The sequence below is a fragment of the Mya arenaria genome, chromosome 1, assembly GCF_026914265.1.
Source record: "Mya arenaria isolate MELC-2E11 chromosome 1, ASM2691426v1".
In the NCBI taxonomy this organism is placed as follows: domain Eukaryota; kingdom Metazoa; phylum Mollusca; class Bivalvia; order Myida; family Myidae; genus Mya; species Mya arenaria.
The window spans coordinates 9744311-9758563 of NC_069122.1; the positions used below are offsets into that span (position 1 = coordinate 9744311).

General features: G+C 35.7%; 1 protein-coding gene across 2 annotated transcripts in view; it reads right to left on the minus strand.

Annotated features, from left to right (window-relative positions):
• Positions 1-7594: 7594 nt before the first annotated feature.
• LOC128232448 (vacuolar protein sorting-associated protein 41 homolog) overlaps positions 7595-14253 on the minus strand; it is a 36137-nt gene continuing 29478 nt past the window's right edge. For both annotated transcript variants that reach the window (XM_052946010.1, XM_052946000.1), the window contains 4 exons: positions 13874-13973; positions 12535-12579; positions 10695-10771; positions 7595-10010 (listed from right to left, as the gene is read on the minus strand). In XM_052946010.1, the coding sequence (XP_052801970.1) occupies positions 9945-10010; positions 10695-10771; positions 12535-12579; positions 13874-13973 (288 nt within the window). In that variant the 3' untranslated portion in view covers positions 7595-9944. The remainder of the gene's footprint in view (positions 10011-10694; positions 10772-12534; positions 12580-13873; positions 13974-14253) is intronic.

Consider the following 14253-nt stretch of genomic DNA (forward strand, 5'->3'; position numbering starts at 1 on the left):
TTCGTTAAAGCTTCTGTCGCGCTTTGAAGATGTCGCGCTTTGAAAATAGTTCTTGTCTGACTTTAAGTAGCTTAAGGAACCATGTGTTTGTGTCCTTATCGCCAGACAGAGTACGGAAATGGAAGGGCGTACGCACTCATAACTGCCCTCATGCAAAGCTGTTTCTAGTGACCTATATATTTGATAAAACGCGCACTAATATGACTATATTTTGATATATACAAATCAGTACTCGTTGCCACAATTAGTTCTACTTTTACATAAGGAATGGTTATTTAGTGAAATTGTCGTATTATATCCAATAAACTAGCGGAATAAAGAAAACCGTACATGCAAAAAATACCGGTTTTAAAAAATAGGAACGGAATGTTTTTAAAGCTTCACTTTCACAGATTGATCGTTTTGACAATTTTTTTATTTGTCGTCTTGGAATTAGCCATTTTTGGCGTACATGTCTGGAAACCAGTGATATAGGACTGCTGACAAAATAGCATATAGCAGTTTTTCATGTTAACGTTCGAAAATTGATATTTAATGGCTAAAAGCGTAACGAACGCTTGAAGAAAAATGAAAATTTCAGCAGATTTCCAAACAATTGAGATGTGTTCTATTGTGAGTTATGCACCAGTAAATTGTAACCCCCCCCCCCCAGGTCCGGGGAATAGCGGGGACTTTGACTTTCGGTCCAGCAAAGCCCGGGCAAAATCCCCGCCCTGCGGGGACAAACTGCTGGTTTTATCAAATGTATAGGTCACTAAAACCGCCAAATGCCCCCGCACCCCAGGGACCGTAAGTAAGGCCCATTCCCTGGCGCGAAAACAACCAACGCATTCACTCAGCACTGCGGGGCCACCTGGGAGGTACAAACACGGCCCATTTCCCCGGATATCCCCGGTATACACACGGACCTTGGGGAGGGGGGCGTGGTTACAATTGACTGGTACATTATCTTATATGACTGTATTGAAGGCATTGATACCAAAATCAGCTGATTCTGAGACAAAACAATGAAAAAGCTGCCAAATAGGGCTATCTGTGAGAGTGCAGTGCGCTTGCATTCTTTGAAAAATGAGCATCTAACGAAATATTGCTGGGGCTCATATTCCTAGAGGCCATGTAGGCCGTGGTCATCACTTGCGTGGTTCGTATCCAAACTACGCAGACAACTTTTCTGACATGGGTGCGACCATTATGCAAGCTCTCATAACGCCATGCTAAGTCTTCGTAAACAGTTGTTGATAACAATATGATTATTTCCATTTCGGGTCACGATTCAGTACACCAGTACCTTGATACAAAGTGCTATATTAAAGTCTCGATTTACAATATTTGTCTGATGAACTTTTTGGGCCGTCAAGGTGACAATCAGAGGCGGAGCCAGGATGGTAGGTATAGGGGCGCATGTTGGGACCCAACTAAATACAAATTCACGGTTTAAAAGGACGAGTTTAAATAAGCAAAAAAAGGCTGTTTAGTCACTTACGAACTTATAAACATATAGTATTATGGCCACCAATGATGTGAATATTATCAAATTATAGAGGCAGCATTAATAAGGCTTAGTTAAATATAACAACCAGTTCTTAAATTAGAATTCAAAATAATGTACATAAAACCGTACGTAGAATAAGAAACTATTGGATAATTAACAAAGTTTCAGAATCCCGCAAACAGAATAATACCAATTACTATAGTAATACGAAATCGAAACTTCATGGACAAGCCCAGCAGCCAGTTACTCTCAACTTTTTCATTCCCATGGTGGCCGGATTTTTTTTGGAATTGTTTTCAAAAACTGTTTTTGATAGTTTATTGTATAATCCATACAGGGATATTTCATAACATCATTATGATATCTTAAATAAAATGCCCCTTTTATATTCAACTTGAGTCTGTTTTCCTTCAACCCATACGACCCTATGGATATTCAACCTTACTCTTTGACAATACAAAAAGGCACACTGATCAAGGCACTCACTCATCATGACCAAATGCAATGAACTTTACTTATTTATATTCGAAAGTAAAGTTGCCTAGCTTGACCGCGGCATGGGGATATGTCCTGCGCCTGTAACGAACTGTGGTCAGCATTACTCGACCTACAACGTGTCGTCTAGATCCCTGGCCAAAGAGGGATATCCATCTTCAAGTACGTCTACACATAGGGTCATTGGCTGGTCAACAAGGCAATCACCTCTGAGGTTGGTTCTCATTTTGAACCAAATTCCTATCTCGTCGTCTGGCAGCTGATAACGTTATGTCAGTTTATGTAAACGAAAAACATGATGTTTATTTACAAATATTTTACTTGCGACGTATGGTCGTATCTGGTCATGGAGTCATGGTCATATTGCTTCTAGGTCATGAGATTTGCTAAACTTTGGCAGAGTCAGTCAGGTTAAAGGCACACAATATAGGCTGATGCCATTTTTTTTTTTAAATTTAATGCATTATCGTGTTTAATAAATTAGACTTTAATGATACTAAAACAACATTATTGTATAATTCAGATACATATAATAAAATATTATCGTTTTTTTAGCGTTTTTTTATCTGTGTAATTTGTGGATTCGTAGCTATAGATTAAAAAAGTCATTTATTAAGGCAAATTTAGTTTTTTATCTGTACCTAAATTATGTGCATTTTTTATCTTAAAAATTCAATGAGTTAAACATTATAATGCATTAAAATTTAAAAAAATACATCAACCTATAGTGTGCGCCTTAAAGCCCTGTAATCATTTGTACTGGTTTGTATGCTTGTGCTTTAAAATAGTGTGTATTTCAAATCGAAATTGTAATGCACGTTTGAGGGATGAATATGTTGATTGAGAAATGACCATTTTCGAAATCACGATTTGGTGTTTTATTCCCTTCAAGTTTAAGAGTATTATCTCATATATTGCTGTATAGGTCAGTGTGTTTTCTGCTTTAAATAGTGACAAAGATAAGCTAAACCTGACCAAAATGGCATGGTTTTAACAATATTAAATAATGTACAAAAATACCGCGATACGTTGTAAAAACAACTGAACAATTTTATAAGACAACCAATGCCATATTGGTTACAAAATGTATTCCTTGTCAGTGGAAGTTTTAAGACAGATATAGACTTGTCTTTGTTTCGCTCCCACCTCCCATGAATATTTAGTTGGGGTCGGACGGTAAATCAATAGCTTGTTTGTTTTGTATGCTGTCCAAAATAGAGATATAACTTTTAAAGGCATTGTCTATAGGTCAATGATTATTTCATAACATATTTTTGTTCAAGACTAGGTCAGACGGATCAAGAGACAAAACCCTGCTAAGAATGTTAAGATGTTTTTTACTGAAGAGTCATGAGATGTATGTGTACCGTTTTGCCTTCTTAGAATTAAATGCTTCGTATGTTTCAATATTTATTAATTTTGATTAAAACTTATCATGTGATATAAAAACATACAAACTTGGCAGTTGAAACATTTAAACAAAATTCCAAACATTTTCTGTCAAATTCGTTATGTTCCGATTTCTAGACAGCCCTACAAAATGTGCCCTTTTGCCTTAGCACACCGTTTCGCTTCTACACAGTGTATGTATACCACGCGATAAATTGTGCATAAATGCTACACGAGAAGGCAATATTTTGCTTCGAATAAAGACTTTAAACAAAGATAACTTCACTATTTCTTCACCATTTTAAATTAAACATAGCGCAGTCTACGCCGCTTACGGAGCCCCGCCTCCGGTCTTTTACCAGAGTTTGATTGAGAGTTTAGTTTCTGAAAACACTTCGACAAACCCTTTCACTAAACGGCCGAATGATGGAGCTCTGACAAAACATTATTTTGAAACAGGTTTATCGAAGTGTTTAATTAAACTAATCACCTGATCAAACTCCAGTAATAAAACGTAGGCGGGGCTCTTTAAGCGGCATAGACTGACCTTTGTTCCATTTCAAATGGTGTAGTAAAAGAAAAGTTATCTTCGTTTTAAGTGTTTATTTTAAGCAAAATGCCTTCCGACGTAGCATATATGACATGATTTATCACGTGGTATACACACACTGTTATAGCATCCTGTCCTATTTTAAGCCTGCCTCACATACTTGACTTAGGTACGTGACGATTGTTTGGATAAAGTAGATGATTAATATGCACGTGGCGATTGTTTGGATAAAGTAGATGATTAATATTCTGCAGTTGACGATTGCCTGTAAGTTTTTATGTTTACTGGACTTGTAAAGTAGAGGTATGCAAACGGTTAAAAAACAAAATCTTGATATTTTGTTAGACAGTTTCTCAATGGCATGGTCGTCGCCACAAATTCGAAAATTGGTCCCGTTGCAATAAGATATCACATTCGGAACTCCTCGGCCATTTTTATCGAAAACAACCTCCGATGTATATGGACGGTGTACATACTAAAAAAGTGTTACGTTAAAGTCCGCTGCAAGTAGATCGCGTAGAAATTTTATTTAGCAGTTAATTTTATGACTTATCTCTTGGGAATCTTAATTATGTTTGCAATAATACACTTCACTGGCAATCAATTTAAACTTAGATCAATAAATACAACTCTAAAACATTACATTTAATTTATGATATAATTCGAAAATTTACGAACTACTTCAACTGATGTACCGGAATACATCCGAGGTTGTTTTCGATAAAAATGGCCGAGGAGTGCCGAATGAAGATATCGTAGTCGTAAACCTAACGCTGCATTAGGTCCTTCTACAGAGCTTAAGTGGGTGGGGAAGGCCAAAATTGATAACGTTTTAAAATTTCGTTTTATTTAGTTTCAAGTTTCAACAATATTTTTCATGAGTAAAATATACATCCTTTGTTACATATTTTAGGGTAATAAGGAGTTGACCAAATTTAATGAAAGTAGATTTATCAGATTTTGGATCATTTCGTTTCGGAAAAGTCTGTCGACAATATAACTATTTTTTTTCGTGTCAAATTGCCCCAGACTACCCAATCTACAACGTCTCTGTGGGTTCTTGATGATTAGAAATATATTCAATAAAATCATGAAAAAACTGGATAAGATATATGATAAAATGCATTTTCTGGTTACAAAAAATGCAAATATCTTTCTTAAAATAGCTACAATCACCACAAGACATGGTTGACTGAGAAGTGTTGACAATTTTGACTCAAAAACATATTCATTCTGTTTAGATACATTGCCGAAAAATGCAATTGCTTTTTTACTGAAAATCAGACCAAAAATATTTGTTAAATTTGCTCAACCCCGTTATACTCGTACGCATGCTGCAACGTATGTAAGTATTATTCTTGCTAAATATTCGGAACCTCAAAACTAATAAAAACGTGATATGATCATCGTACTATCGTACTGTCGCGCTTTTGTTATCGTTCTGTCGCGTTTTCTTTATCGTAGTGTTGTGTTTCACGCTTCATAATGGTATTATCGAGTATCGTGATTCACAGGCGATGGCCTTAACGGCGTTCCATAGATAATAGCTTGGAGTGGGATTGTTATCGGTCCCAGATTATAGTCGTTTGTAGATGGTTAAAAGATACCATGTTATATTACAAAATTGAAATATCTGTACTCACCACTACATAATAAATTAAGTCTGAAAAGTCCTCACAGCAGTACGAGTATTGCGTAGAGTGGGGCGAATGGGTTGTTTCCAGGGACGGTTATAGGATTTGATTTTAGAGGGGGGCGTTACTTAGTGGCATTACCTTTTGACTTGCGCCCCTCCCTCAGAACCGAATGTATTTGGTTTAAAGTGTTGGCATGGCGGTTATGGGGCACTACCACATGTAAATTTTCACAATTTCTAGTTCTTATTTGTGCGATTTGGGCATATTGAAATAAAAGTTGAACTTGGACGATTTATGGGGGGGGGGGGGGGGGGCGTGCGCTAGTGGTTTCCTTCCGATGAATCTATTTTTGTAATTTGAAGAAAGTTGCAGATTCATTCTGCATGGATTTTGTGTCATAGAAATCATACCAAGGCTAATTTTGTAGACTATAGTTGAATTACAAACCAAACAAGTACATTTGTTTATCATAATTTAGATAAGAGTTTTAATCAACGTACAATTTAGTCAGGAGTTGCTTCCCCTTACACTGTCGTTATCGTACTGAATTGAATCACATTTAGCGGATCTCAAAAATATGGGAGAAAAAAAGGTAATTTACTTCGCCCAAAATGCACTATTTCAGAATATATTTTTTCAATGATCGTGGGGCAGTACCCCAACACTTTCAACAATACAATTTCGGTTCTGATGGAGGGGCACAAGCCAAAAGGTTACTCCCCTAAGACTCGCTCCCTCTTACGTCAAAAATTATTTCTTAACGCCTATAAAACTATACTTTTTTTCTGCTTTTACACGTGTGAAATATTTTAGATTTTCTTGTATCTTGGCCAATCCATGACGCAGAGAATTCTTGTCAATGTTATTCATTTTTGCGGAATATTAAGTGAGGGACATGTTCGATGCGGAACAAAATGGCGAATTCTTTGAATATTTTGGTGTGTTGAAGAATATTTTGACATTGTAAGTAAGTTTATATCAATGCTATACGCCTACCCGGAGGCAAGACGTATTATTTTATCTAGATTTTCTAGCCTATGTTTCTTGAAGCCTTAAAAACGTTACTGAATGTACAAGCTGAACGATTTTTTTTGTCTTGTGAAAGTGAAAATAGAAAAATGCGTGACTTGAAACTGTTTTAGCCAAAATATACCGTTATTGAACCTATTTCAGGCTTAATTTTATCGAGTTTATATATGCATCTATTTCTTTACGACGTCTAGTGCACATAACATACAATATAGGTTCTATATGGCCAGTTTTGTTATGTTTGAACACCTTTTATGTTTGCCGTGGAAGTTTTATGCGTTTTTTGTTCGTGGCTGAATAAGAATAAGTGTGAGTTAATATAAGTGTAATTAAGACACGAACTGTAACACATGTTAATAGTTGTTAAATAGCAGGCAATTTGTTCGGCTTATACATAGCGTCGATATGTTCATAACTTAAATGCATACTTCCAAAAAATGTTGCCCGGTCAAGAACAAACAAAGCCTCTTACCGTTTTGTGTACACGTGTGCTTTGCCAAGACAACATTCTTTTGAAGAATTCAGTTTATTTGTATATACCATTTTAAAGAATAATACATTACATATTGACCTAGTTTTTGACCTGAGGTGACCCATATTTATAATTGAATAATAAAACATGCAGAAATAAAATGCATTCAAATTTATGAAAATTGTAGTCTCACCAAGTTTTGTAACAATTAGATAAAAACAATTGAATTTATGACTGGGACTTTTTTCTAAGATTTAACCTCATGACCTGTGTTGTTTTTTTCATCTGAAGTGACTAATATTTGTACTTCTTCAAGACAACATGCAGACAAGTATTCTGACCAAGTTTCATAACAATTGGATAAAACCTATTGAATTCATAACATAGAATTAAAACTTTAATGCCGAGTTGTAACAACATACGCCTAAACAGCCAACCACCCACCCACCTGGTTTTCACCATTCTATAACATGTAATTTTTCATTGGTAACAAAATCTCAAATTGACTTGAACAGCAACAACTACCCACATAATTATATATCTTTATTTTGGGATAATATAACAAATATGGCAGATAAATAACACATGCAAATCATGAAAACAAATTCATTATTAAAACAAATTGACACAATTCAATTAATAATATTATTATTATTAATAATGACTGAGTTATCTTTTCAATGGATACAATTCTTAAGGATATTGCATTCTTAAACTTTTGCAAATATCAAATTTTTGGAATTCATTTTATCTAACATAATAATAAGCATGATGTTGTATGACTTGTATGTCACTCAACCATCCTATTGCCAATGAAGGGATTATATTGTCGATAAATAGTATTATACCTCTCATGACTTAACACTTACAAAATAACCTAGTCCGCATCGTCTTAATTTTCTATATGACCCTTGCATATAGTCTCAAAACTTATGTCTTGTTGTCAAAAGTGCCTGGGCGCGATTTAGACACTTACAAAATATAGTTGAAAATCCTAGTTTGTAGATGCAATGCATTGCAGACATAACTGGTGTTAACAATATTTTTCAGTATAATAAAATTTTCAGTATAATAAAATAAAAATCAGACCCAATGGTGGGAGATAACATGTAAATGATATCCATAGAAACAACAGTGTCAACCTCAGCCAACCCCTCGGTTGACATTTACATTCTCAGGTTACCATTATATGCTATAACCCACCATGGGATCTGATATTTATATAACAGAACACGGTTATATAATCTATTCATCCAATGGTTTATTTTGACTACCTCTGACAAACAACATTCGACAACTGACAAGGCACAAGTAAGCTTCCATTCACATCATGTTAACAGTGCATGTGGGTCAATGCGGTACATCTCTATTCTTAACATTTTTTCATTTATATATAGAAATAATCAAATATAAAATTATATATTGATGGTAAATGATTTCTAAGAAATGCGATGCAAAAGTCTCTTGAAATAGATTATTGCAGGAAGTTTAAAAAAAAAAATTTCCATTGTCAAAATCCCTGTCATCGAATGTTTCATTGATGGGACAAAATCCACCAAAATCCCCAAATTCATTTAAAGTATGTTTTTATGATTTCGGTATAATATATGTTAGAGAATGCTGTATAACAAAATAAACTAGAAATGTGTCCATAGGACACGGATGCCCCCACTTCGATTTTTTGTCACAGAAAATAAGCCATAATGATTATTCAGGATAATCTGAGGGCCCTAACTCCTAAATGATTAAAGCGATTTCCATGGCTATCGAACTTGATCAAGATATTATGGTCATAAACATGTGTTAAAAGTTTGGTGAGGATTGGACAAACAGTTTTCAAGAATTAGATCGGAAACAATCTTCGGGACGTATTTTTCAAGTCTTTTTTTGCAAATAAAGAGCCGTAACTCCTAAATGACAAAAGCGATTTCCATGGCTATCGAACTTGATCAAGATATTATGGTCACAATCATGTATGTAAAGTTTGGTGAGGATTGGACACATACTTTTCAAGAATTAGATTGGAAACATATATTTTTGAAGTATTTTTGGCAAAAAAGGGCCGTAACTCCTAAATGACTAAAGCGATTTCCATGACTATCGAACTTGATCAAGATATTATGGTCACAAACATGTGTTTAAAGTTTGGTGAGGATTGGACAAACGGTTTTCAAGAATTAGATCGGAAACAATCTTCGGGAATTTTTGGCAAAAAAGGGCCGTAACTCCTAAATGACTAAAGCGATTTCCATGACTATCGAACTTGATCAAGATATTATGGTCACAAACATGTGTTTAAAGTTTGGTGAGGATTGGACAAACGGTTTTCAAGAATTAGATCGGAAACAATCTTCGGGACGTACGTACGTACGTACGTACGTACGTACGTTACAAGTCATATACGTACGTACGTACGTACGTACGTACGTACGGACAAGGGCAACCCTATATGCCGCCACTTTGTGGGGGCATAACAACTTATACGATGGTAAATAACCTGTGGAAATTGCAACAAAATTGAATACCATATTGTCTGCCTATGTACAAAAATGGTGATGGTGGCAATTTATTCATTTTCATACGGTATTCAAGTTTATAAAAAATTCGGCAGCTTTTTATCACAAGGAAACAGTGAAGGTCACATTCATGTCTTTTAAGCATAGCTTAAGTTATTCATGTCCAACAAACAATACCAATCATACTTATTATTCCACTGATTATTTTGCTCTTGTATTTCCAACTATTCCGAAAAGCTTGGTAAATTCAATTTCTTGCAAGGTCAATAAGCATATAAACAAGACCATAAACTAGAGCAGAGCAAAGTTTTCTGAATGGTTAATGTCAAGGTCATGTGAAACAAATGGTTATGGAATGTCAAGATCACTTCGCAAACATTCCTCCACTGCCAGGACCACGCCGTTGTGTAGAGCAAATTGGACAGTTATCCTGCAAAAAAAATAAAAATGTTTTTATTGATAGAATCATGGTCCATACATGTTGGAAAAATAATTTTAGGTTCACACTCAGATTTTTCAAACAAATGGGACTAGTGGGGAATAACTACTTTTTGAATAAGTTCAAAATGTAGTTTGCTTTAATAAAGAGCTGTAAAATGTTTGGGATGCAAACGGTAGGTTTCATGAACAAATTTTTTAGCAAGTAAGTTGGGGAAAATTACACTCTGAAGGTTAATGGATACACTTGTGATCTGCTGTATTTTTTTACATGATATGAGACATATGTTCCAGCTGAACTCTTTTTTATCTAAAACGTTGAAAACATCCTCAATTATTTCACATGTAAATGTTAACAACGATGTAATTTATCACATTTTTAACTTTAAAAAAGTTCTGAACAATCGGCCCATTGACAGCTAGTTGCCATTATTATTGTTGAAATTATTCTGAGACCAACAATGAAGTTGTTTTATATAAAATTGAGGCTTCTGACTTTCAGCTGATTTCGTTACTGTTGGAAATTTTACACAAATGAAAGTACAAGCGCCCTTGGATCCTGATCATAATGCAATAAAATTTTCAAACGCTCTGGTGATACAGATTTCAAAAGACAGAGGCCTAGATTCCTGGCTGCTAAAATGGCTTGTGGAAGCATCAGAATGATTATACTCACTGTACTTCCAATAAGACAAAGGTCGTGAACTGCATGGCTACAGAAGAACACTGTGATATCACTTGCTCGGTGAGTGTCTGAAAAACAATGGGAGACAATTTAAAACTATTTAATATTTTACTTGGTCAATGAATATTATCAGTACTTTAGAAGGCCCAAAACCATGGCAACAAAAAATATATTCTTTGTAAAATCAATTCAGGCCATGATTATATGAAGAATAAGTTATGGTAAGCGTGGATTTCAATTGGAGACAAATTTGTCCACCACAGTGTGTGGAAGTGTGGACTTTTGACAATCCACCTTGAGTGTAGTAAATAATCAATGGTGTATTAGAGCTTTTATATAGTGTTTTCATAAAAAAAACTCACAGAAACTTTAAAAACAAGAGATGTTTGTCAAACATGATGCCCCCCCCCTGAGTGCCATGTTGTCAGGATTATATGGACAATTGAATGAAATATGCATGGACCGAAATGACAACTGATTTGTCACTGACATTGGATGCCGTTGAAACAGTTTTAAGATTATAGCCATTTGAAGTTTGAGGATAGAGTGTGTTATGACCATGACCTTTGACTCTATGACCTCAAAATCCATAGGAGTCATCAGCTGGTCATCAAAAATCTAAATATCAAGTTTGAGGGCCATGGGTGCAGGCATTGACAAATAATCACACAGCCATGCTTTTTTCGTTCAAGGTCACTGTAACCTTGACCTTCGACCTGATGACCCCTAAAATCGTAAGGGGTCATCTACAGGTCAGACACAACTCCAAGTCAAGTTTGAGGGCCATGGGTGCAGGCATTGTCGAATTATCACTTGAAACAATTTCGCATTCAAGGTCACTGTGAACTTGACCTTTGACCCAATGACTCCTAAAATCAATAAGGGTCATCTCCTGGTCAGGCCCAACTTCCATGTTAAGTTTGATGATCATAGGTTAAAGGTTACTGTGACCTTGACCTTGGCCCGATGACCCCTAAAGACAAGAGGGGTCATCTACTGGTCAGTCCCAACCTTAAAGTCAAGTTTGATGACCAAAGGTCCAGGAATTGTCAAGTTTGCTTTCAAGGTCACTGTGACCTTGACCTTTGGCCCAATGACCCCCAAAAACTATAGGGGTCATCTACTGGTCAGGCCCAACCTCCAAATCAAGTTTGAGGGCCATAGGTGCAGGCATTGTCGAGTTATCACATGGACAACCTTTTACCATTCAAGGTCATTGTGACCTTGACCTTTGGCCCAATGACCCCCCCAAAACAATAGGGGTCATCTACTGCTCAGGCCCAACCTCCAAGTCAAGTTTGAGGGCCATGGGTGCAGGCATTGTCGAGTTATCACATGGACAACCTTTTACCATTCAAGGTCACTGTGACCTTGACCTTTGGCCCGATGACCCCCAAAAACAATAGGGGTCATCTACTGGTCAGGCCCAACTTCCATTTAAGTTTGATGACCATAGTTCTAGGCATTGTTGAGTTATATTTCGGACAAGCTTTAAAATTATTTTACCATTCAAGGTCACTGTGATCTTGACCTTTGACCCGATGAGCCCTAAAATCAATAGGGGTCATCTACTGGTCAGGCCCAACCTTCATGTCAAGTTTGATGACCATATGTCCAGGAATTGTTGAGTTATCACTCGGACAAGCTTTGGTCTACCGACGGACCAACCGACCCACCTACAGACCGACATGTGCAAAGCAATATACCCCTCTTCTTCGAAGGGAGGCATAATAAATGTTATTGACACAAATGCGTGCTAAATGTTTGGATTGCCTCCATTCTCTTGGTTGACAATTGCAATAACGAGCTATTCATTGATAATATTTAATACCTGTGACTAGAATTCTTTCCTGGCATAACTGGCACACGTGGCTTGCTGGAAATAAAAAAGATACATTTTGCCAGGAAGGTACTTAGCAATTAAGTTTTAAACTTACTTTAACAGTTTAAGGGACTTGCTCAAGTTGTAAATAGTAAGAAATGAAAAAAAATCATTTGCATTAGAGCTCTATTGTTCATATCTTTTTAGAAACATAGCCAAAAAAGCTCTATTTTGCTGAAAAGCTTAAGTAACACTTAATTGAAAATTTAATCATTTAAGAATCATATTTACAAAATTTGTTGTCATTCATTAAAGTAAGTAAAATACCTGAATTTCAACAGTTAAAAAATCATTGCTGTAAGCATCAAATCTGAGCGAGTTGGTTTCTTAACTAGAAATGTGTCCATAGAACAAAAAATCGAAGTGGGGGCATCCGTGTCGGATGCCCCCACTTCGATTTTTTGTCACAGAAAATAAGCCATAATGATTATTCAGGATAATCTGCACATATAGGATAAGTTGAGTTGAGTTGGGTTTTACGGCATCGCAAGACTGTATAGGTTATATGGCGCCATTCAGGCAGGAAAAAACTTGTTGGATCCACATTGGACACATACTTTTCAAGAATTAGATTGGAAACATATATTTTTGAAGTATTTTTGGCAAAAAAGGGCTGTAACTCCTAAATGACTAAAGCGATTTCCATGACTATCGAACTTGATCAAGATATTATGGTCACAAACATGTGTTTAAAGTTTGGTGAGGATTGGACAAACAGTTTTCAAGATTTAGATTGGAAACATATATTTTTGAAGTATTTTTGGCAAAAAAGGGCCGTAACTCCTAAATGACTAAAGCGATTTCCATGACTATCGAACTTGATCAAGATATTATGGTCACAAACATGTGTTTAAAGTTTGGTGAGGATTGGACAAACGGTTTTCAAGAATTAGATCGGAAACAATCTTCGGGACGTACGTACGTACAGACAGACAGACGTACGTACGGACAAGGGCAACCCTATATGCCGCCACTTTGTGGGGGCATAAAAAAAGTAGAGATCATATTATTCTTTGCAAACTTTACTTTTTCAAGTTATTGTTAAAATATAGAACAATTATGTCATGTTTTTTTACAATGCTGTTGCAAACAACACAAAAGCTTTGACCATACCACAAGGAGTTTCTTTGAAAAACAGACACGAAGTGAAAACATAATTTTCAAAAAATTAAACAAATCACCAAAATGAGGTTTTGAAATCGAAGGAAAAATCAAATAAATTTTCATTCTATAAATTCAGCTTGTTTTTATATAACCACTTAATGAATTGGTAAAATAAAGAACATACTTTCCACTGAGATGGCTTTTTTCTGGGTTTTGACGAGTCGATTCATGAGCCCGTAGCTATCCGCTACCAAAATTTTCTTGCATCCTTCACGCAAGGAAATCTGTAACATAAAGATTAGAGGGCAGTTTCAATGAGGGATTTAAGTCCTAACTTAAATAATATTAATTCTGTATCAATGTCTCAGATGGCATCACATAAAAATAAAATCCTTTTCCTATGAAGTTTCATGAGAGTAGGTGTAATACTTTTGGAGCTACAAGCCTACAATATTTTTCGATAAAACGTACAAATGTGAGTTGTTTAAGACTGATTGAAATGTCAAACGAAACATCGAGTGCAAAAGTAAACATAATATTTGAAAAAACATGACAAACACAAAC